The following is a 26522-nucleotide window of genomic DNA, read 5'->3' as shown; positions in this document are numbered from 1 at the left end:
AAGTAATTTCATATTCATTGCCAAATTAAAATACCTATGATTTGAAGACAGAGGTCTAAAACACTTGCAGTAAATTGAAAAGTACAATTTTTTAAACGTGCAGTAATTTGCTTGTGAATTTGTAATGGAATGTTTTTCACAGTAATACTATGTTAAAATACTACTCTAAATGATCAGTCTAAGTACACGTACCTTTACCAGCAAGAAAAATTAAGGCCTTTTAATGCTATCAATAATTACAGCTGAACTCAAATGTCAAATAGAGGGTACAATGCGGCAAACTATTATTTTTAACCTCTAACATATTGTTAGTCGCTTCATCTCAACTCAATTACTTATCTTCCCATGAAGTTGAATGTTAGTTAACTATTACCTTTAAATAAGCATTTCTCCATATCTCTATTTTCATTTAGCCCTGAACCCAGTCAATCTAGACAGAATGTTAGAAATATTAGGGCTTTGTCTGATTGGATCACAACTATATATTCAGGGGTTAAAAATGTTTGTCCCATTTATATTTCTGAATGAACTAAGATGCCTGGCCTCCATAGACAACATTACATATTTTCCCAAAGCACTGGCAGATAATTGCTACTTCTTCACTTGACCAAAGTGACTTTTTTTAAATTTAAGTGTAGGCTATGAAGATATTACAGGATGTAAGGAAGGATAACCAAGGCTACAAATATATCAAATCAAGGTTAAAGGCACTGGATAAGGAAGATTATTACAAAGCACTGTAAACAATTTTTAAAGCAAATCAAATTTTACAGTATCAAATGCCAAACTACTAAGAGCAGATGGTACTAAAATGATGACAATGCTTTAAAATAGTGGACAGAATTTCTGTAATTTCACAAATAAAATTCTTTCATTGTTCTACCATTTTTTTTCATCCTACATGTTCTTTAATATTCCAAATCCTAGAAACAAAAGTGTTTTCAGTTGCATGAAATGAGAAAACTGCAACTGAAATACCTCTGAAAATTAATTTTATCTTGTTACATTATAAATTTGATATACAATACATATATATATATGGTACAGAGATATGAAGATCTTGGAAATCATAAAACAGTAAATTATACTCAATTAAAATTTTTAAAAAAATCTTATTCAGCTGAACACAATCTAAAGCCCCACAATAGCAAATTGTAGTGTAAAGAGGCACAGAAAGTACAATTTCCAGACACATTAAACAAATAATGAATACAGAGTTGAAAATACCACATGCTCCAGTTTAGAGTCATTTAATACACACATTTTCACAACTGTTTCTTGAAAAACTATTTAGATAAAATATTTAGCATTTATCATCAATTTTAAATTTATCTGAATCTATGCAACTTTTATCCATATTAAAATACTGATTACTGTAAATACTTTATTATAAAACTATTATACAATTTAAATTTTTATTAGAGAAATGTATTATTCACTATCCATAATTAAAGTATTTTTCATGAGTGCATTTCATAAGAAACACACAAAAATCATTATTTATGATTTCTAGGGAGAAGAAACTATGGTAATCCTATTAACCCAAACTATATCCTTATTATTATTTCTTAAACATTTAAATGTTTAAATATGCTTGGTGACTAGTGATCTTTCATCCCCACAGTGGTAAATTTCAGCATAATGTTAAATGATTGGACTAGACAATAAAATAGTCACATGTAGATAACCAAAAACCAATACTTGTTCTCTTACATGTAAGCTTACTTATACAATAACACCAAATGAATAACAGCGATTAAAAAAAAAAATGTAAACAGAATAAAAGGTGAATCCCTTCCCTGAAGAAAAAAAGATAAAAGTATTTCTCACTTTATAAAAACAAAACATTATCTATCAAAAAGGTAAGACACTGATTTTACAAATCTATCATTTCTAAATATGGATAAAGAAAATCTGGAACAACAGATTCACATTTTATTGAGCTAAAATGCACAAAAAATATGATAATACTTAAATTTATTAATTCATTGTAATAGGTTGATACTATCCCATACTAAAAAGTATCTTGTTAAGATTCAAAATAGTGTTTAATTATCTGAGCTTAAGATTTACTGAATCACTATCCAAGTAACAACAACAACAAAAGTCCACATTGTAGGATGAAAAAAGCAAAACAAAATTTCTATTCACTATGACTTGAATTTCATCCCCACAAAAAAAGCTACAGCAATACCCATTTAGGCAATAGGCAAACATATGAAGTCCTTATGGAAAATACCTACACTGACCCTAAATAAAAAATGTAAAATAATCAAATTTTGCTATAATAAATGCATGTGAATTTTAAAGGTATACAAGCTTAATAAATTTACTAAGCATAGAATTAATTTCATACTTCTCTTTGTGCTCAGATGATTACAAAAGTACATTCAGAGAGAGGGTTGGGAAGGTGGGATAAAACTGTGATACTTTCCTTCACACTAAAAAAGGGTATTTTAATTCTGAGGGGGAAAGAAAGGGAAGAGCCTAACAGTTTACAACTCTAAAACAACTTCCAAGAATATGACAAGACTATTAATTACTTAAGACATTTTGCTGGTAAATCAAAGTTCAATGAAAACAAACATTTAACATTTTTGCAAATTTAATTTCAAAGTTTTAAATGTTTCTGAAAATAACGTGTTTTTTTTTTTTAAGGTGGTGAATGTGAAACAGAGATAATACTTACAGATCGACTTTTTCCAAGAAAATTAGCACTGTCCCTTTCATGAAATTAAATTATAATCTCTCTCTTGAATATGATATAAAACTGTTTTGAGTAAGAATGAAACAGAAGCATGAATTTAGATATGCACCAAGCTCTGTATGATGTACTAATTTACACACAGTATTTTTGACAACTGAATGTTGTCCTTCACTGCTTATTAGAATTTTGAAAAACGCTTTTTAGCAACATACAGTCATACCACTGCTTAACTAAAAGGGCACATATAAATACATGAATTATAAAAGAAAAACCTCAAAATGAGTTATTTAAAGGGGAAACAAAAAGAGCTTCAATCATCCATCTTTTTGAAGCTACAGAGTAAAAGGCAAGGTACTTTATGGTTTATAAATACTTGTCACAATGTAATAAATACATATTCCAATTTTCTCATAAATTAAACATTAAAAAAAAAAATATTTTGTTCCTGGCAAATATCTTCTCTTTTCCCTAACCCTGGCAAGACTAATAAGTGCCCTTAATTTTAAGACTTTTGTTGTTGTTGTTTTTATCCATTTCAATGATCTTTTTCATGAAGTATGTATATAAGTGAAAATGAAAGGAAAAAATCTGCTTTTGGAATGCAATAATTCTAAATCATTTTACTAAGAAGCACCTTTTGATATGCTGGTTTGAACTTTTAATACAAAACCTAAAGAATAACTTTTTTCTGTAGAATTCTCTCCAGTTTTAATAACTTCATACATAGCAATACTAAGGATATCAGCCTATGCTTTCTACATTTTTTTAAGTGTTTTAATAATGTAATGAGTTATAGATATGGCTCACCATGGCCAGGTAGACAGAGGTTTCATGATAAATGGCTACAGAAAACAAACTAGACTCATTATGATTGAATAATAGTTTGCATTTTGCTTGAGCCAACAGACATTTAAGCCACGTACCACCACATTCCCTGCATAACATTCCTAAGTTTCTTTACTCTTTATAGTTTTTTAATGAACAAATAATTAGTTTTCCTGAGTAAGATTATAAAAAAGTTAACTCTTCTACCAAAAGTATAAAGACAAAATGTAGACTCACAATACAAATTTTTTACACAGCACTACAAGTGCAGAGTTATTAACTGCTGCTCTTTGTTATGATTGCCCCACCCCTTTAAAAGACTGCAGCAAAAGATTCAATTGTCTAATATGCTCTGCAGTACAGTAATTAAATGCTTCAGCCCATAAACATATCCCTCATCTACTGTGTTGCTAGGGAACACATGAGCAAAGTCTATCATTCTCACTTCTACTTCTGCAGTCTCTTGACAACCAGTGGGAAGATGGTAGAAAACTTTTTCCAGTTGGGAAAGTACATTTCCGTTTAAATGCTCCTGTGACATGCTTTTCCACCCATTGTCTTGCTCTATATTTTCAACTTTCAATGAAGTCTGACTGTGATGCTTTTTTGAATACATTTTTCTGTGACAAGCATACATTTTGGACAAGCTTTTACCCACTGAAGCTTCTATTTTTCCATTCGCTGTATAATTTAACACATGAAAGTTATTATTGTACTCCAGTACATCTGTGTCTGAGAGCTGACCCTTGGACAAAAACTTTTCTGCCAAAGTCCTGTCATTCAATTTTGTAGTAGTTGGCTGAGATGAACCTTCATAAACAAACAGCAATGAACTTGCATAAAAGTTAAGCTGCTTCTGGCTTTCAAACCACTGGAGAATTTTCTCAATCTTCTGAATACTGGCAGCAATAGCATCTCTTCTTAAGCAGAATCCATTATGAAAAAAATGGGAGACTCCTATAAGAAGGAAAATACTAGGATTATAATGAAATTATGTAATAACCATCACTTGGAAAGTAATTTCATCTTAGATACAATTATTAAACTTTCTCCCATCAGCCCCTGCAATTAAGTAAACAGATAAGAATTCCAGTTAAACACAGAATCTTGGAGCCCAACTTAATTTCTGGTGAAGATGTTCTTCTTAGAAAACATACAAATGACACTTAAGTAAAGCAAAATACATTATTTAGACAAGAAATTTACTACAGGTAGACTACTAGTTTAGTGCCATCTATATATATTCTCTTAAGGAACAGGATTCCAAGATTTGCTTCATTTGCTATTATGAAGAATTTTATAGTAAGACTATATGTTTGTTAGAATCATGAACTAATCTAGAACCTAGAGTCAAAGCATAATCATTTTCAATTATGTCAACAGCCCATTACCAAAATACCAAATCATAACTGTACTTAATTTTTCATGCTCTCAACAATACTAATTAAACCAGCCTTTTCACAAAAGGTGAGCTCACTTTGCAGACTAGCAGTAGTCCAAGTTAAGTATGTTATTCAATATTGAGACTTAATGTTTTAACCTATCATATTAGGCCTCTTAAAATTATTTATGCATATTTTATCATATTTGGGAATTCATGGAATTTGATTTTTGCTGTTCCCCTACTTTGGTATAAAAACTGCTAAAAATATATATTCATATTGGCCTGAGAAATATTTTAATATAGAGCCAATCTGAATGTTATCTTGCTATTGGTTAAGTTTACCAAGGCAAGTATCAACTGTTAAGAGCACATCGTAGATGAGTATTTTGTAAGCATAAACATTTTTTCAACTATTTACACTACTCAATTTCTTCCTCATCCTGGGTACAGTTAATAATAAACTTTAACAGAACATTATATATGCAAGTCTTTTATCATTGCTTTTATAATATCTCGGCCATACACATTTTAGAAGTATATATGTTAAGACAGAATTGAGAATTGAATCACTACACCAAAGAAGAATTAAAACTGAAATCACTTTAGAATTATTCTGATTAATTCTATAATAATAAAAAGCACTGAAGTATGGTTTTTCAATCCTTACCATCCTTTAGAGTTTCTTTTGTTAAGCTTCTTCCATAGTGCTGGTTTTTTGTCTCATAGCTATCAGAATGAACATGATAAACCTGTCAGAAAAAAATACTGAATATTAAAAATGAATACTCCTTAACCCTGGGGGTTTTATCCCAGCAATGAAAGGATGGCTAAAGATGAGAAGATCTACTCATATAATTCATTCTAGTGGATTTAAGATGAAAAAAGAGAGTCATAGTGTCATATCAATGATGCTGAAAAGGCATTTAGCATATTTATATCCACTACTGATGAAAACTCTCTAAAAAGATAGTTAAGTATTTCCAATATGAAAAAATTATCCATTTCAATCCATCAAAAGTTAGTCTCAAGTTTAAAAATGAAATAAGGAAGTATCTGTCTTAAAACAGAAGAAACTTCCACAAAAACTACTCTACTACAATACCTTTTATCATTATTATTACCTAATATTGTTCCAGAGCTTCTAGCAAATCCAAATAGATTACCAAGAAATAAGAGGCATAATTTGAAAAGGAGGAAAAAAATATTACCCTTTGTACATAAGGGTTATATATTTGGAAAAATCAATTTAAAAAGTTAACACAAACAGTAAAAACCTGAAATGGTGACAGTACAAATTAGTAAATAGAAAATAACCTTTCATATATACAAACAACTGACTAGAAAATGTAAGACTCCATTTATAAATCAAGTTAAGAAATTAAACAAAGGAATAAACAGAAGGCATGAACCTTATGTGCAAAGTACTTATAAGATAAAATGTAAAAGAGATTAAATGGAAAAGTGAAAGGGTTAATCGGTCATTTATGTCTCACTCTTTGAGACCCCCATGGACTGTGGCCTACCAGACTCCTTTGTCCATGGGATTTCCCAGGCAAGGATACTGAAGTGGGTTGGACAGGGAGGCCTGGTGTGCCGCAGTCCATAGGGTCTCAAAGAGCTGGACACAACTAAGCAACTGAATTAAAACTAAACATAGTAGATTGATTACTAAGATCAAGAAAATAAACACATGCACCATTTCATACAGTTAACTAATTTTTAGTGTGTATATAAGATCTACTCTCAGCCAATTTCAAGAATATTGTATTATTAACTGGTGAAACTGCTGGTAAAGAACCCACCTGCAAATGCAGGAGACATAAGAGACGCAGCTACAATCCCTGGGTCAGAAAGATCCCCTGGAGGAGGAGATGGCAACCTACTCCAATATTTTTGCCTGGAGAATCCCATGGACAGAGGAGCCTGGCAGGCTACAGTCTACAGGGTCGCAAAGAGTTGGACAAACCTGAAGCGACTTAGCACACTTGTAGCCACTATGCTATACATTAGCTTATATGAATTTATCTTACAACTGAAAGTTTGTATCTTCTGATCTCCTCATTTCTCCCTTCCCCAAGTCCCTAGAAAGCCCAATTCCATTTTCTCTTTTTATGAAATCAGCTTTGTCTTTTGAGTTTCTGTTTTTGACTACATATGTAAGTGCCACCACACAGTATCTGTCTTTCTTTGGTTTATTGCATTATTGCATGGTTTCATCCATGTTGTTGCAAACGGCAGGACTTCCTTCTTTATAATGCATGAATAATATTACACTGTGTAAAGAACCACACCTTCTATGTCCATAAATCTGTATATGAACACTTAGGTTGCTCCCAGATAGGTTGTTTCCACATCTTGGCTATTGTGTATAATGCTGCAATGAACACAGGAGTAGAGATATCTCTTCAGGATAATAATTCTAATAAAACATATTATAGAATCAAAAACACATGAGAAGCCTGTATGTGATAATGGTATTTTAAACCAGTACAAAAAGATGAATGATTATTAAATGGTGTTAGTATCATTCATTCAGTGGGGATCTGGAAAAAAATAAGTTGTATTTATAACTTATACTAAAATATTAATATTAATCCAAATACATCAAAGATCAAAGTGAACAAAATAAAATGCCTTCCCACCTAAAGATGGCAGAATCCTTAAATAACTGGTAACCAGGGAAGGCATTTCCAATTAAAACTCAATCTACCACATACAATATGCTTTTTAAAATGTTGATAGTGTTTTTGCCATTCAAATATCAAAAGACAAACAGGAAAAAAAAAAAAAGGTATTTGAAATGTATCTGATGAACAAAGAGCATGTTTACTCACGGGAAAATGAACAATGGAATCTGAAGAGTTCACTAAAATCAGGTCTCAAACATACCAGGAAAACTGACTATCCCAAAACTGTGGCAAACAAAAGTATCTCAAGTTCAGTTCAGTTCAGTCTCAAGTTCAGTTCAGTTCAGTCGCTCAGCCGTGTCCGACTCTTTGAGACCCCATGAATCCCAGCACGCCAGAACTCCCTTTCTATCACCAACTCCCGGAGTTCACTCAGATTCACGTTCATCGAGGCAGTGATGCCATCCAGCCATCTCATCCTCTGTCGTCCCCTTCTCCTCCTGCCCCCAATCCCCCTCAGCATCAAAGTCTTTTCCAATCAGTCAACTCTTCACATGAGGTGGCCAAAGTATTGGAGTTTCAGCTTTAGCATCATTCCTTCCAAAGAAATCCCACGGCTGATCATCTTCAGAATGGACTGGTTGGATCTCCTTGCACTCCAAGGGACTCTCAAGACTCTTCTCCAACACCACAGTTCAAAAGCAGCAATTCTTCAGCACTCAGCTTTCTTCACAGTACAACTCTCACATCCATACATGACCACAGGAAAAACCATAGCCTTGACTAGACGGACCTTAGTCGGCAAAGTAATGTCTCTGCTTTTCAATATGTTATCTAGGTTGGTCATAACTTTCCTTCCAAGGAGTAAGTGTCTTTTAATTTCATGGCTGCAGTCACCATCTGCAGTGATTCTGGAGCCCCCAAAACTAAAGTCTGACACTGTTTCCACTGTTTCCCCATCTATTTCCTATGAAGTGATGGGACCGGATGCCATGATCTTCGTTTTCTGAATGTTGAGCTTTAGGCCAACTTTTTCACTCTCCACTTTCACTTTCATCAAGAGGCTTTTTAGTTCCTCTTCACTTTCTGCCATAAGGGTGGTGTCATCTGCATATCTGAGGTTATTGATATTTCTCCCGGAAATCTTGATTCCAGCTTGTGCTTCTTCCAGCCCAGCGTTTCTCATGAAGTACTCTGCATATAAGCTAAATAAGCAGGGTGACAATATACAGCCTTAACGTACTCCTTTTCCTATTTGGAACCAGTCTGTTGTTCCATGTCCAGTTCTAACTGTTGCTTCCTGACCTGGATACAGATTTCTCCAGAGGCAGGACAGGTGGTCTGGTATTCCCATCTCTTTCAGAATTTTCCACAGTTTATTGTGATCCACACAGTCAAAGGCTTTGGCATAGTCAATAAAGCAGAAGTAGATGTTTTTCTGGAATTCCCTTGCTTTTTCCATGATCCACCGGATGTTGGCCATTTGATCTCTGGTTCCTCTGCCTTTTCTAAAACCAGCTTGAACATCAGGAAGTTCACGGTTCACATATTGCTGAAGCCTGGCTTGGAGAATTTTGAGCATTACTTTACTAACATGTGAGATGAGTGCAACTGTGCGGTAGCTTGAGCATTTTTTGGCATTGCCTTTCTTTGTGATTGGAATAAAAACTGACCTTTTCCAGTATTGTGGCCACTGCTCAGTTTTCCAAATTTGCTGGCACATTGAGTGCAGCGCTTTCACAGCATCATCTTTCAGGACTTAAAATAGCTCACTGGAATTCCATCACCTCCACTAGCTTTGTTCATAGTGATGCTTCCTGAGGCCCACTTGACTTCACATTCCAGGATGTCTGGCTCTAGATGAGTGATCACACCATCGTCATTATCTGGGTTGTGAAGATCTTTTTTGTACAGTTCTTCCGTGTATTCTTGACACCTCTTCTTAATATCTTCTGCTTCTGTTAGGTCCAGACCATTTCTGTCCTTTATCGAGCCCATCTTTGCATGAAATGTTCCCTTGGTATCTCTAATTTTCTTGAAGAGATCGCTAATCTTTCCCATTCTGTTCTTTTCCTCTATTTCTTTGCACTGATCGCTGAAGAAGGCTTTCTTACCTCTTCTTGCTATTCTTTGGAACTCTGCATTCAGATCCTTATATCTTTCCTTTTCTCCTTTGCTTTTTGCTTGTCTTCTTTTCACAGCTATTTGTAAGCCCTCCCCAGACAGCCATTTTGCTTTTTTGCATTTCTTTTCCATGGGGATGGTTTTGATCCCTCTCTCCTGTACAATGTCACACACCTCATTCCATAGTTCATTAGGCACTCTATCTATCAGATCTAGGCCCTTAAATCTATTTCTCACTTCCACTGTATAATCATAAGCGATTTGATTTAGGTCATACCTGAATGTTCTAGTGGTTTTTCCTACTTTCTTCAATTTAAGTCTGAATTTGGCAGACACACTGAAACCATACTCACAGAAAACTAGTCAGTCCAATCACACTAGTACCACAGCCTTGTCTAACTCAATGAAACTAAGCCATGCCCGTGGGGCAATCCAGGGCGGGCAGGTCATGGTGAAGAGGTCTGACAGAATGTGGTCCACTGGAGAAGGGAATGGCAAACCACTTCAGTATTCTTGCCATGAGAACCCCATGAACAGTATGAAAAGGCAAAATGATAGGATACTGAAAGAGGAAATCCCCAGGTCAGTAGGTGTTCAATATGCTAAGGAGATCAGTGGAGAAATAACTCCAGAGAGAATGAAGGGATGGAGCCAAAGCAAAAACAATACCCAGCTGTGGATGTAACTGGTGATAGAAGCAAGGTCCGATGCTCTAAAGAGCAATATTGCATAGGAACCTGGACTGTCAGGTCCATTAATCAAGGCAAATTGGAAGTGGTCAAACAAGAGATGGCAAGGGTGAATGTCGACATTCTAGGAATCAGCAAACTAAAATGGACTGGAATGGGTGAATTTAACTCAGATGACCATTATATTTACTACTGCAGGCAGGAATCCCTCAGAAGAAATGGAGTAGCCATCACGGTCAACGAAAGAGTCCAAAATGCAGTTCTTGGATGCAATCTCAAAAACGACAGAATGATTTCTGTTAGTCTCCAAGGCAAACCATTCAATATCATGGTATTCCAAGTCTATGCCCCAACCAGTAACACTGAAGAAGCTGAAGTTGAATGGTTCTTTGAAGACCTACAAGACCTTTTAGAACTAACTCCTTAAAAAGATGTCCCTTTCATTATAGGGGACTGGAATGCAAAAGTAGGAAGTCAAGAAACACCTGGAGTAACAGGCAAATTTGGCCTTGGAATGGGGAATGAAGTAGGGCAAAGTAATAGAGTTTTACCAAGAAAATGCACTGGTCATAGCAAACATCCTTTTCCAACAACACGAGAGAAGACTCTACACACTGACATCACCAGATGGTCAAAACCGAAATCAGATTGATTATATTCTCTGCAGCCAAAGATGGAGAAGCTCTATACAGTCAACAAAAACAAGACCAGGAACTGACTGTGGCTCAGATCATGAACTCCTTATTACGAATTTCAGATTTAAATTGAAGAAAGTAGGGAAAACTGCTAGACCATTCAGGTATGACCTAAATCAAATCCCTTATGATTATACAGTGGAAGTGAGAAATAATTTTAAGGGCCTAGATCTGATAGAGTGCCTGATGAACTACGGAATGAGGTTTGTGACATTGTACAGGAGACAGGGATCAAAACAATCCCCATGGAAAAGTATCTCCAGACACTGCCAAATGACTCCCTGGGAAATTAAACTGCCCCTGGTTCAAACCATCTACTTCTGCTTTATTCACTATGCCAAAGCTTTTGACTGTGTGAATCATAACAAACTGTGGAAAATTCTTAAAGAGATGGGAATACCAGACTACCTGACCTGCCTCCTGAGAAATCTGTATGCAGGTTAAGAAGCAACAGTTAGAATGCTGCAATAGTCCCATGCTACAGTTCATGGGATTGCAAAGAGTTGGACACGACTGAGCAACTGAACTGACCTGGTTCCAAATCACTGCTTTGTATCAAGCAGATTGCCAGTATCTACCACAATTATAAATGCATACAAGCTCAATTCCCCTCTAGGCACTTATTCCATAAATACACTAGCACACTGGTGAAATGAGGAAGGTCTCCAGTCATTCATTTCAAACGTTATTCGTAATAGCAAAAGACTGGAAACAAGTCAAAAGATCCATTACAGACAGCTGGTAATGCCACTATGGAAAAATCTCCATTATATGTTAAACAGAAAAAAAAGCAAGATACAGAACAGTGTTCAAAGTAGATGATTTTGCAATATAGGAACAAATATCTCTGGAAGGATACATTGGTGAGGAAAAAAAAATCACTATTAATATAATATCCTGTGTGGGGAGGCTGACTTCTTGCAGTATATGTTTCTATACTTTTTGGCATCTGAACCATACAGTGATGTATTTCATTAATTTTTAATTAAATATTTTTAAGAAGCATTAAGAATACATTGCTTTAGAAAATGGTATTTTATAACTTTCAGTATGATATGGCTAATTACTCTCTATCTCAAATGCTTCACTTTATTCAAAAAATCCAAATAGTACAGTGTTCTTTTTACATACACTTAGCAGCCTATTTAAAGAAAAACAATTTATCTTGAACAAAGTGTTACTATGAACAGAAGAAAAACACTTTATATATATACCAAAATTACATTTGACTACAAGAAAAATTATTTTCATAAGGACAGTTAATTATACCCAGAAAGTGATTTTTTAAAAAGTACTCATGTTCTCTATGCCCAGAAATACATGTAAAAGAGGATTTTCAAAGTGACAGAGGTATTAGCTAATACTATATGGCAATAAGATGGCAATATATAAATTTATCAAATCAACATGCTGTACAGCTCAAACACACAATGTCATGTGTCACTTATCTTGAAATAAAAAGATGAAATTGAGAAAATAAATAATGTGATAAAATTAAATACAAAAATAAATGAGAAGAATTTTCAAATACCCAGTCATATAATGGCAACCCACTCCAGTGTTCTTGCCTGGAGAATCCCGGGGACAGGGGAGCCTGGTGGCCTTCTGTCTATGGGGTCGCACAGAGTCAGACAGGACTGAAGTGACTTAGCAGCAGCAGCAGTCATGTAAACTACCAACTGCTACTCCTGCTAAGTAGCTTCAGTCGTGTCCGACTCTTCACGACCCCATGGACTGCAGCCTATCAGGCTCCTCCACCCATGGGATTTTCCAGGCAAGAGTACTGGAGTGGGTTTCCATTGCCTTCTCTGAAACTACCAACTAGGAAATGTTTATAGAATCCAAAAAAAAGGATCCTCAAAACTTCACCATTCTACTATCCAGGGATGTATTTTCTGAGCTAAATTAAATTTCACATATGAAAAATCTAGATTTCAGCTACAGATTAAAGCTAACTAGTTTCAATGAGACACCTTTATTTATATTCTCTCTCTACTTACTTAATTTTATTTATTCATTTATTTTTTATTGAAGTATAGTTGATTTACAATGCTGTATTCATTTCAGGCATGTCTGTTTACTTCTACTTTACTAGTTAAAGCTAGAATGTAAAGAGATCTGAGAATGTCTCCAATCTCAACCCACTACCCAGTCTTGATCAGTTACAAAGACTTTTGTAAATCAAGAGTTAACAGTGCCACCTTGAAAATATCTAAACAGGTAACAAAAAAGATACTTAATCTTTTTTAAAGGAAAGGTAACCTGGAAGACATGAGGAGGGGGAGAAAATGACAAGTATAAATCAACTAAAATCTTGAATTACATGTTTTAAAGAAATTTCAGGTGAATTTCTACAAATTGTATTTCAATTATTTGCAGTTAATATTTTAAGTGTTAGTCTCTCAGTCATGTCTGACTCTTTGCGACCCCAAGGACTGTAGCCCAACAGGTTTCTCTGTTCACAGAATTCTCCAGGTAAGAATACTGGAGTGGTTAGCCATTCTCTTCTTTAGGGGATATTCCCACCCAGAAATTGAACCCAAATCTCCTGCATTGCAGGCAGATTCTTTACTGCCTGAGCCAACAGGGAAGTCCAATAAATATAATAATCCCCACAGTTATACAGCACATGTTTAAAAAGTCAATATAAAACTGGAAAATTAAACAACCATTCATTCACTTAATAGTTGACCACTAAGAACGCTACTTGAAAAAGGCAGAAAGTCCCAAAGCAAGCTGCTAATATATTTACTTGTCTCAAGTCTGATACTTTAAGCTAAAATACACTCCACCTGCCTATATATATGCTCCTTACATAAACTTACAATCACCTTTCATCAACTAGTTCAAAAAATGCTCTGCTTCTTGGTTTTCTACCTATTTTCCCTGTTGCCAATTCAAAATACTCTTTTCCAAAGTCACTTTATACTCCTCCTCTCTTGACTGATTTGCTCTTATAGCTCCTATTTTGTTTCTTTTTTGTTACAAATTATCTTAAATCTTTTGTTTTTAAATTAAAGTGAGTCTTATCATCTATACCATCTTGGGTCAAGGAAATAACAGTATAATTGTTGACAGTAATTTAAAAACAAGGAATTCCTGGGACTTCCCTGGCAGTCCAGTGCTTAAGATTCTGTGCTGCCAATGCAGAGGGCATGGGTTTGATTCCCGGTCAAGGAACTAAGATCCCACATGCTTACAGTGCAACCAAAAGATTTAATTAATTAATGTCAGGAATTTATATAAGGAAATTATGTATTTATATGCAATAAATTCCGTAATGTAATAAGTTCCTATAGATATATTTATATGAATAAACTCCTTATATTTATATAAGAAATAATTATATATAATTCAGTTCTGTTCAGTCACTCAGTCATGTCTGACGGTTTCCGACCCCATGGACTACAGCACACCAGGCCTCCCTGTTCATCACCAACTCCCGGAGTTCACCCAAACTCATGTCCATCGAGTTGGTGATGCAATCCAGCCATCTCATCCTCTGTCGTCCCCTTTCCCTCCTACCCACAATCCCTCCCCGCATCAAAGTCTTTTCCAGTGAGTCAGTTCTTCACATCACGTGGCCAAAGTATTGGAGCTTCAGCATCAGACCTTCCTTCCAATGAACATGCAGAACTGATTTTTCCTTTAGGATGGACTGGTTTGATTTCCTTGCAGTCCAAGGGACTCTCAAGAGTCTTCTCCAACACCACTGTTCAAAGGCATCAATTTTTCAGCACTCAGTTTTCTTTATAGTCCAACTCTCACATCCATACACAACTACCGGAAAAACCACAGCTTTGACTATACAGACCTTTGCTGGCATATAATTAATTAATTATAAGGAAATAGTAAATTGGCATTTTCTTTTGCCCACCAAACCTCTTCCTACTTACTGGTTAAACATAATAGAAAAACAATTTAAAACTGATATATTTGGTAAACTTCAGTATATTCAGTGAGGGTTGGTTTTGGATTTTGTTTTGTTTTGTTTTTTTAATTTAAATTGGGCATGATTGTCTTGGAGGAAAATTTTTTAAATTTGGAACACTTATTCTAAAATTATCCAACTCTATCTTTAGTACTAATCTATAAACCCATTGTGATTGAACAGTTTAATAAATTTACCAAACACTAAGGAAATAACTATCTGAAAAAAAAATCCTAATAGAACTCCTATTAAAACTCAAGTTATATCTCCCAATTTTAATATTCTAGAATTATATAATTTAGTCTATATTTATATTCTCATTCTTATTCATTATTTCACACTGCAATCATATCCTTTCTCAGATAAGCAAACTATATGTAATTATAAACTGCTAACTACTATACAAAGGAAAGCCATGAGAATAAAATTAGGAGAACTCAAATTAATCTACAGATCAACATAATTTCTACCAAAATCCCAGGTGAACACTTGCTTGCAGAAACTGACAGACTGATCCTAAAATTCATGAGGAAGTTGAAGGGACCCTAGGTAGTCCAAACAATCTTGGAAAAGAACAAAGTTGGAAGTCTAACAATTCCCAGTTTCAAAAGTTATTCCAAAGCTACATTAATCAAAAAAGTGTGGTTATTGGGAATTCCCTGGTGGTCCAGTAGTTAGCACTCAGTGCTTTCACTGACATGGGCCAGAGTTCAATCCCTGATCAGGGAACTAAGATCTAGCAAGCCATGTGGTACAGCCCCCCTGCTCCAAAAACAAGACAGTGTGATTCTGAGAAAATACCTGCTACAAATCAATGTATCTGGTAAAGGGTTAATATTCAAAACATATAAAGAAGTCACACAATTTGATAGGAAAACTAACAAGTGCTGTTGAGAATATGAAGGAAAGGCAAACCTTGAGTACTACTAGTAGGAATGTAAACTGGTACAGCCACTATAAAAAACAGTATGAAAGTTCCTCAAAAACTTAAAAAAAGAACTACCATTATACACCCAAGAAAAAGAAAACACAATGAACAAGTCTATCGGAGCCATTTTTCCAACAGCATTTGCCTCAGTTCATGTCTCTGTGTCCCATCTGGTAATTCTTGCAATATTTCAAACTTTTTCATTATTACTGTATTGCTATGTTAGCTGTGATCAGTGATCTTTGAGGTTAGGCAATGGTTTCTTAGCCATGAAGCCAAGAGCACAAACAATAAAAGGCAAAATTAAATTAGACTTCAAAAAAATTATTTGTACTCCAAAGGTATTATCAAAAAAGTAAAAAAACAACCCACAGAAAAAAATAACCCAAATTAAAAGTGGGCAAAGGACCAGAATAGACATTTCTCCAAAGATGAGATGCACATGGATAAATAAGCACATGAAAAGAGGCTCAATTCCATGAGCCATTAGGGAAATGTAAATAAAAACCAGAATGAGATACCACTTCACACCCACTAGAATAAGTTATAAAAAAAGAAGAGAGGCAGAATAACAAGGTTTGGGCTTTGGGTAACAATGCAGAGAAACTGAAACTCCTATACATCACTGGTAGAAATATAAAATGGTGTAAGAACTTTGGAAAACACTTTGGCAGTTTCTTTAAAATTTAAATTTAATCATGGCATTCACTAATCTCAAATTCAGGAACTACATACCTTAAAAAACATATGTATGTAACAACTTGTACATGAATGTTCATAACAGCATTATTAATAACAGCCCCAAAGTGGAAACAACCCGAAGTTGATCAATGGATAAACAAAATGTGGTATATCCATACAAAAACAAAAAAGAATAAAATACAGATTTGTGCTAACTACATGGACGAACTCTGAAAACATTATGAAAGAAGCCAGTCACAAAAGACTACCTATTGTATTACATGATTCCCTTTATATGAAATGTCCAGAAGAGGCAAAGCTATACAGTCAGAAAGTAGATTAGAGCTGTCTATGGCTACTGAGTTGGAAGGAAATAAGTGACTGCTGATATGTATAGCTTTTCTTTTTAGGTGATGAAAAAAATGTTCTACAGTTGAATACTTTGATGGCTGCTCAACTCTATGAGTATACTAAACCAATGAACTGCTACTTTAAATGAGTGAATTGAATGGTGGGTAAATCATATCTCAATAAAAACATTATTAAAAAATACAAACAGAGGAACCTCTATTTGTCTGGGGAAATAACACACAGAGAGCAAAATCAGGCAGTGCCTTATTTATTTCTAATGTGTGTCTATATTTACACACACACACACACACACACACACACACACACACATATAAAGGCAATGGAAACCAACTGAAGAATTTTTAAGCTGGGGAATGTCAAAATTAGATATACATTTTAAAACGTCTGGAGAACAGACCAGAAGAGAACAAAACTGAAATTGAGAGGTAAGATACTTGTCTAGAGAGGAGTAATTTTGAAAATGGTACTCAGGTGCTTGAAAATTAAGATCAACAAAATTGATGGATGGCTTTGAGAGATGATGGTACTAAAAGGTTTCTCCTTCATAAAACTGGACGTATGATAATGTCATTCACTGACACGGAGAATAAGAGATTTGCTGTTAATGCTTTGGTTGTTATTTCACAAAAGGGATGTAAGTCAGTTTTTTACAGTTAGTCCTAGATGTCTTTAAGTTATCCAAATAAAATGTTGAATAGGCTGTTAGCTATATAGATTAGGAAATCACAGAAAAACCAGAGGCTAGATATGTATGTTCAGGAGTTATCAGTGTAAGTGAAACTGAATCAATGAGAATAAAGGACACTACTTGAGAAGAAAGAGAAGGCAGTAAATGGAACTAAATGGAATATCTCAATATTTAAAGAACAAAGAAATGAGCTGGCAAAAAAAAAGACTGCAAAGTGCTCTTAGGGAAAAAACAGGAGAGACTGCAGTGTTATGGACACAAAAGGAATGTTTCAAGGAGGACATGGTCATGTTGAAGACTGCTTTTAAAAGTGAAGTAAGATGAATAATGAAAAATGCCATTTGAATTTAGTGACACAGAGATGTCATTAGGGACCTTCATGAGGCACCAGTCTGGTGGCATGATGAAGCTAAAGCCAGATTAAAATGGGTTAAAGAATACAGCATGGCAAGTAAGGAAACAGTAACAAATATAACAAGCTTGGGTACGAAGAGGAAGCAATTTAAATGCACTGCTGCAGAACAGAGCAGGATAAAAGTGGGTTTTGATTTTTTTCTTTTTCAATTGAGAGTGATTTGAACATTATTTGAAACAAAAAGGAAAAACAACTAAAGAGAGACCAAAGTTGAAGATAAAAAATAAAATAAAATAACAAGACAGAATCAACAATATTAGGTTGAGAAGAGGCAGAAGAGAAAGACAATCCAGAGGGCAAAGGGAAGGGCTGCCTCTGACAGCAGGATGGAAAATTCTTCAATGTAGAGAGGAATAATGAGGAAATGAAAGCATATGCAGGTTAGATGTTTATGTCTCTTAGCTGGAAATTAAAGGAAACCCTGTATAATGGCTTATTTTTTTCTGAAGCAGGAGCCAAAATTATCTCCTAAGAGGAGGAAAGTGGAAGGGTGAATGATTTGAAAACAGTGAAGGTTTAAATAGGCATCACTTGTTTACAGAATTTCATTCCACATTACCTATGGCATACTGTTTGCAAAGAGGGCCTCAACATCCTTATGCACACTGCCATTCATATTGTGACTTCTCTTTTTCCACAACCAGAAGTGGAGTCTTCTCCTTCCTATGAATATGGATTGCCCTGTGACATACTTTGACCCATATAATTTCATAAAAGTGACAGAAGGTAACTTCTTAACCTAGATTTCAACAGACCTCGTAGCTTTCATTCTTGCCTTCCTAAAATGTATATAGTACATGTAGAAGCTCCAGTCAGCCTTCTGGAAGGAACCTGATGGGAAAAAGCCCAGCCAACAGTTAATATCAACTTGTAAGACAAATAGGAAAAGGAGTACATCAAGGCTGTATATTGTCACCCTGCTTATTTAACTTATATGCAGAGTATATCATGAGAAATGCTGGACTGGAAGAAGCACAAGCTGGAATCAAGATTGCTGGGAGAAATATCAATAACCTCAGATATGCAGATGACACCACCCTTATGGCAGAAAGTGAAGAGGAACTAAAAAGCCTCTTGATGATAGTGAAAGAGGGGAGTGAAAAGGTTGGCTTAAAGCTGAACATTCAGAAAACTAAGATCATGGCTTCTGGTCCCATCACTTCATGGGAAATAGATGGGGAAACAGTGGAAACAGTGTCAGACCTTATTTTGGGGGGCTCCAAAATCACTGCAGATGGTGACTGCAGCCATGAAATTAAAAGACACTTACTCCTTGGGAGGAAAGTTATGACCAACCTAGATAACATATTGAAAAGCAGAGATATTACTTTGCCAACAAAGGTCCGTCTAGTCAAGGCTATGGTTTTTCCAGTAGTCATGTATGGATGTGAGAGTTGTACTGTGAAGAAAGCTGAGTGCCGAAGAATTGATGCTTTTGAACTGTGGTGTTGGAGAAGACTCTTGAGAGTCCCTTGGACTATAAGGAGATCCAACCAATCCATTCTAAAGATCAGCCCTGGGTGTTCTCTGGAAGGAATGATGCTAAAGCTGAAACTCCAGTACTCTGGCCCCCTCATGCAAAGAGTTGACTCAGTGGAAAAGACTCTCATGCTGGGAGGGATTGAGGGCAGGAGGAGAAGGGGACGACAGAGGATGAGATGGCTGGATGGCATCACCGACTTGATGGACGTGAGTCTGAGTGAACTCCGGGAGTTGGTGATGGACAGGGAGGCCTGGCATGCTGCAGTTCATGGGGTCGCAAAGAGTCAGACACGGCTAAGCAACTGAACTGAACTGAACTGAACTGAAAGACATAAGAGTGAGGTCACTTGGACCAACTAGATCCAGAGGAGCCATCAGATGAGTACAGTCACAAGAGGGACTCTGGATGAGATCAGAACTGACCACCTGAGCCCATTGTAAATTGCCAGTCCAGGGAAAAATAAGCAAAGAAAACAATGGGTTTAAATCACATTCTTAAACCAGTAACCTAATTTATTTCCCCTTTTTGTTTTAAATATACAGAAAAAATTACTGGCACTTTTCTCATGGGAAAAAAAAATCACAAATAATATCACATTTATTTATCATATTATTTCTTTTGCACTAAACTTAAAACTTCTTTAAAATAAAATTACTAGAGTCAGAGCTTTGAGGTTCAGCCACTCATTCACTTATTAATATGTACTGCATCCCAGAATAAATCCAGACATTGCCCATATACCAGTGAACAAGAGATAAAAATCTCTGCCTGCACTGAGGAGTTATGGATAACCTAATTCTAAAATATATGTGACATCTATAACCTTCAAGAAAACATGTAATGAGAAATGTATGTATTACACTAAAAATCACTCTTACCCTCATGCCAAGCACCAAGAACCCAATCTCTTCCATTAATGGGTACTTGCTGACCTGTTGCTGAATCTTCTCAGATGAAGCAAAAGGATCATAGCTTTTCCGCCCTATCTTTACATCCATTATACAGGGCTTATTAAATTTATGGGTCACATCTTCCAGTTTTAGGTATAAATCTGTTATTAAAGAAAAACCCTAATTAGTAATAGGAAAACATATTACTACTTAAGAGAAAACAAAAATGAGGAAATCTTAAAACTGAGAAAAAAGTTAAAACTAATCCAGAGTCAACAATTATTATTACTTCACCTGGAGGGAAAAAAAAAAGACTGACTAATAAATTTTATAACAGGTATAAATATCACAGAGAAACTCTTGCAAGAGGTGGAATAAATATTCAACCATAAATAAAAGGTCTGAATTAGATATAAGGCTTCCAAGAGCATTAAAAAGGGAATGAGATAATTTTTAAAAACTGTCCTTGAATACATTCCCTTTTTGAACATGATTTACATCCTATGTACCTCAGCAGGCATCTTATTATTCTAACAATGTTTTAAATTCTTCATTTAAGAATAGTAAAAGGAATAAATCCTTTCCACAGAGGATACAACAGGTATAGGTTAAGAAAGGTAAATTAATCCAAATGATGTTGATGCCAAATACACATTCTAGACTTACTAGTCCTAAAGGAAAAAGAAACACCCTGCTTTTCAGAACACAAAAAGTCCTCAAAAGTTCATTTGTAAATAACTTTGGCATCCTGTTTACACCCTCAGAAAACTATTATAATGGGAGATTCAAGTAAAAAAATTACAAACATCTCAGTTACCATACACTATAGCCAACCTTATAGTTTTAGGTTGAAAATACAGGTCTGGGTGCACTGAGGGAAACAAGTAAGAAAAGAAAGTCTTTCCCCCTTCCTAGGTGAATAAATCTTCCCAAACAAAATTCTGAATGAGATCACAAATTTCAGTCATGTCATAAGAAGCACTTATTGTAAAAACCTTTCCTTACAAACAGAAAATATTTTACTTTTTAATCAAAGTAACAAGGTTTGATTTTTTGAAATAAATGAATTTATGTTTTAAAATCTTTTCCCTTAGTCAAAGGAAAATGGAGACAGGGAGGATTGTGTAGAACCAGGTGAAGTTAAGAGACAAAAAATGAACTGTAGCCTAAGAGACTAGCACTCACAGAAACTAAAAGAAGTATGCCACATTTAAAAGAAAGGTTCTAACAAAGGGACATTTTCAACAACATAAAAGGTCTGGACACAGACATGAACCTGTTGATGGTGAGACATAATGAGACAAGTAGGAATATCCTACTCAAGAAACTGGAACCCACCCCATTTCTGTACTTTAAAAAGGTAACCACAGGAAAGTATGATAAGATGGGGAAGGAGGAAGCACAGCAGTCCCCTTCACACTCTTCCCATTTTCAGCTACCTTGAGGAAAGAGAAACAAAGGGGTCCATCCTCTCCCTAAAACTGTATAGAAATTTCAGTAACAAGGCTTATGTTTCAAATATCACAAGAGACTAATTAGATCTCAATACAGTAAATCATTAGCATTCACAAGTTTATCATCATTAATTTCCATAACTCAAGAAACCTTGAAGGCCTTAGTGAGGTAAGGCTATACATGGGAAGATAGACAGTGTGCAAATCTAGCTAAACATCACAGCATCTACAGTTCAGTGTAAGGCTATTATTTTCTACCTGCCAATTTGGTAGTGATTAAAAACAAAAACTGTTTTTTGAACAAACAACAGAAACAAGAGAAGCTAAAGACTTTTTTCAAATCCCTATTTCATCCTCTCTTGGGAAAGGGAAAAAATACAAATACAAACTCTCCTTACAGTAGGAATACAATAAATGTCTGCTTGAGTGAATCAATGTTTGCCCTTCTCATTTTCTTTCTGCCCAAAGGGACTTTGGGTTTGGCCTTCTTCATCCTGTAATAAGTTGAGCCATTCCTTCAGTAAACAGGCCTAAGTATCATCAGTTTTATCTGACATTTATTTTGACTAGGCAAGGGTTTTCCTGGTGGCTCAGATGATAAACAATATGCCTGCAATGGAGGAGACCTGGGTTCAGTCTCTGGGTGGGGAAGACCGCCAGGAGAAGGAAACAGCAACCCACTCCAACATTCTTGCCTGGAGAATTCAATGGACAGAGGAATCTGGCAGGCTACAGCCCACGGGGTCGCAAAGAGCTGGACTGAGTGGCTAATACTTGACTAGGCAAATGTGTTTTTATCTTACTTTCAGATTCTTGATATGCTTTATTTGATTTGAATTACCAAATCATATAAAACATATATATATATATATATATATACACACACACACACACACACACACACACACACACACACATATAAATGGCTAATTATTAGCCTTAAGTTCATAATCCTTAAATTAAGGCCTACTGAGAGTTGGTTTACTGTATTCTTTTGGTTCTCTAAGTGAAAAGTTGAAATTTTGAGATTCTTGTTTCTCTTTCCAAGTTACTAAAAAAAAAAAAAAAAAAAAAAAAAAAATCAACATCAAAACCTGCTTTAGAGATGCATAGTTAAAAAAAAAAGGTTATATATCTAGCAGTTTCCCACAGTTTCTTCTGAATAAAATAGGGGAATGAGACATGATGTGGGAACTGAGATTTAAATTGATTTTTTTTTTCAGATTATCATCACTAGAAATAAATTTGAATACTGATTCTCTCTGAAAAAAATGCGAGAGAGCTTAATTCAAAGTAAGTCAATCTCAAGACAATAACTTAAATGATCAAAGGCATTTTAACTACAGGAGAGCCTCATTTATAAGGCAATGGTACAGATAACAAAGGACACTCAGCCAAAGCCCCTCTGGGTATAGAATGGTACAATAGTTCTCAATTTTTAGGTATATAGAAAATATGTCCCAAAAATCGGATGGACTAAGAATAAGATAGTGTTCTATCTGGAATAGTTTAGGTTCATTTTGACCAAAGTCAAGGAAATAAATTAAACTATATTGATATGATGTTTGGAAAATAATTATGACTGTTTGCTATGAGGTAACTTGTAAGGAAAGTAAAAGTTAAAAAACATTTAATATTTTTAAATATTAAAAAATAAAGAAAAGTTGATTTTTTCATATATACATATGAATTAATGCATATATAAAGCATATAGATGATCAAAAATAACAATATTTACTTTTTTAAATTCTTAAAAGCTCTATTTAGTACAACAGATTCTGATGAAGCCAGTCAGTCTGTCAGAGGTCTAAAGACTGACATTTGTGAACCTCAAATCTAAGAGATAATCCATTAAGCTTAGTCTTAATATTTGTGTAATAAATAACAGGACATCTACTTTTCATAAATATATGGATCTCATTATAAGAAGTCACACTGACTAGAAGTATAGTTTTCTATGGTTGTAAGAGAGAAATCTGTTACCTATTAATTTATGGAAAATGTATATAGAATTTCTATAGTTCTTTAAATTTTTGAGGTAAAAATCATAAAAAATATCTACCAGGTAGTCCAAAATATACCACTTCATGCTTTTATAAGCAGTCTATTAAGTTAAGACTTATCAGTGGCTGTACCAACAATAAGGTTAATATGCTCAAAATATTTATATATTTCATGCTACTGACGATAGTATGTTTAAGATTACACAAGGTTACTATGAATGAAAAAGCTTTTCTATTTTCAATATATTTTCTATTCAAATATATACAATTAAATATAATTATCATATATAAATTAAATACTTACATTGTTTTCTAATACATTACACATAAAAATATTCTGCTGCTGGAATACAGTCCTGATACTAAGAAAGAAAAAAAAGGCAGAAAATTCCCCAGTAACAAAGGAGAAAAAATAAAAACATTTGAAATATTATGGAAAACTGAAAGATCTGCAAATAATTATAAACAGTAAAGATGAGATAACTATTCCTTTAAAGGAAAGACAAAGGTGAGGACATTTAGAGAGTTGAAGATTTATTCAGATCCTCTTAATGAATATAGATGATATAGATCATTACAACATAGGTTCCAAGTTTCATCACATTCGTTCCCACCCTATCTAGGCATTGGCTACCATCTTCATTTCTGAACCTCCAAAAATGTAAAAAAGGCCGGGTGGTGAAACCATGCCCATTTATGAAGCCAAATGGAAAAACAGGACGCCTTTCTTCTGCCTTTTACATCAATCATCAGCTATTTCTGAGAGCAACAGAAGCTTGAACTATAAGGGATTATAAATAGAAGAGCCCTTGAGTCTCCAAATGTAGGGTGAAGGGGGAGAAAGGGAACAGCTTATTTTAATCCATGCTTCTTAAAACCTGACTAGCAGTGAGATCCATAAATCTATCAATCAATGAGACTAGAGATTACATTTGAGAACTCTCAATTTGCTCAAACCTACTTGAAGATATACTTTTCTATTCCTCCAAATAAATTTTGATGGTACATGTAATTAGGTATCTATGTGCTTATACACAAGTAAAATGAGATTTAACATATATAACTAGTTTCAAATCTTCAAATATAATTGTAACAAATGCTTTACCTTAAAAAAAAAAAAACACTAGTCATATTCTAAGGTTTGCTAATGTGATCTTTGTATAACTCTATGACTAATTTTAAAACTACTATACTATACACTTTATTTTTTTTTTCTTTTTATACTATACACTTTAAATGGGTGAAATTTATGGTACATAAATTAAATGTCAATAAAACTGCCATAAAAAATTTAAAAGGTAAAAAACTGTTGGTCAGGACATCCTTATGCTTCCTTTAAGTGACAATAACTTGCTGTGCAAACTGGCAAAACTTTCTATATTTCTATGTTTTACAACTTTGGATTCTAAGAATTATACAAAGTTGTATAACACTTTACCTTGAGACTTCCCTGGTGGAGCAGTGGATACGAAATCTTCCTGCCAAGGCAGGGGACACGGGTTTGATCCCTGATCTGGGAAGATTCCACATGCTTTCTGAGCAAGTAAGCATGCATGCAGCAACTACTGAAGCCCCAAGCTTTTGCTCCAAAACAAGAGAAGCCACTGCAATGAAAAGCTCATTTACCGCAACTAAAAGTGGCCCCTGCTCACCACAATTACAGAGAAAGCCCACATGCAGTAACCGAAGACCTAGCACAGCCATAAATAAATAAAGATGCTCAAGTAGAAAGACGGGAAAAAGAGTTGAGAAATAAATTATATCAATTTAATACTATGTAAAGTATAGTAATGCAAATCACAATGTTCTATTAAAATTTAAGAAAATATTTATTTTCATGATCCTGTACACTAAAGATGTCAAAAAGTTTCCCATCTTATACTTGTTTCATTTACAATCAAAATGATAAAATCAGAAAGATCAAAGCTTAACAATCTCTGTGGTGCAGTTCTACTTCCAGAGCTAAAAACTAGAAAGGAAGGGGGTTCCCTGACTGTCCCGTGGTTAGGATTCAGTGCTTTCACTGCTGTGGCCCAAGTTCAATTCCTGATCAAAGGAACTCCCAGGAAGTTGCAGTGTGGCCAAAAAGAAAAAATATGTTTTTAATTTAAAAAAATAAAATATTTTTCAAAATATTACAAAGGAATAGGAAATTTCCTAAGGCAATTGTTGGTATTACAGGACCACATCTATTTACATGTATACTTCTTTTTATATTTTCTCCTCTTTTTTCTCATTTTCGTCACCTCATCTTTTCAACTTAGTAGTACCAACATCTCCATTTATACTCAAAATAAGAGTTTCAGAGTTTACAAAGCATTTTCACATAAATTACATGCATTTTCACAACTCCACGTGATATTATTTTCAATGTACAGAAGAAAAAGTGGAGCTCCAAAAGGTTAATGAGTTAGAGTAGTTTACAAAATTTGGAAATATCCAACGAAGAAGCCAAGCCTTCTGACTTCAAAGTTACTGATCTTTCTACATTAGCATAGATATCCCTCAGGATTATTTGGTATTGAAAACCAAAAAGGCGTTGATTGCTAGCAAGTCTTTGATTTTTAAATTATTTTAAATTATATAATTCTAGACTATAAAATGTTTCAATTAAAACATTTCTTCT

At 34.7% G+C, this 26522-nt stretch overlaps 1 protein-coding gene across 1 annotated transcript in view; it reads right to left on the bottom strand.

The window, feature by feature from the left end:
* Positions 1-3866: 3866 nt before the first annotated feature.
* Positions 3867-26522, bottom strand: part of LOC138072381 (inositol polyphosphate multikinase) — a 50797-nt gene continuing 28141 nt past the window's right edge. Inside the window, exons 4-6 of the mRNA XM_068963474.1 lie at positions 20428-20600; positions 5584-5665; positions 3867-4489 (exon numbers count right to left, since the gene is read on the bottom strand). Of these exons, the coding sequence (XP_068819575.1) occupies positions 3867-4489; positions 5584-5665; positions 20428-20600 (878 nt within the window). The remainder of the gene's footprint in view (positions 4490-5583; positions 5666-20427; positions 20601-26522) is intronic.

This window comes from Capricornis sumatraensis, unplaced genomic scaffold (assembly GCF_032405125.1).
Source record: "Capricornis sumatraensis isolate serow.1 unplaced genomic scaffold, serow.2 scaffold13, whole genome shotgun sequence".
Taxonomy (NCBI): Eukaryota; Metazoa; Chordata; class Mammalia; order Artiodactyla; family Bovidae; genus Capricornis; species Capricornis sumatraensis.
This window is presented reverse-complemented; position numbering and strand designations above follow the sequence as displayed.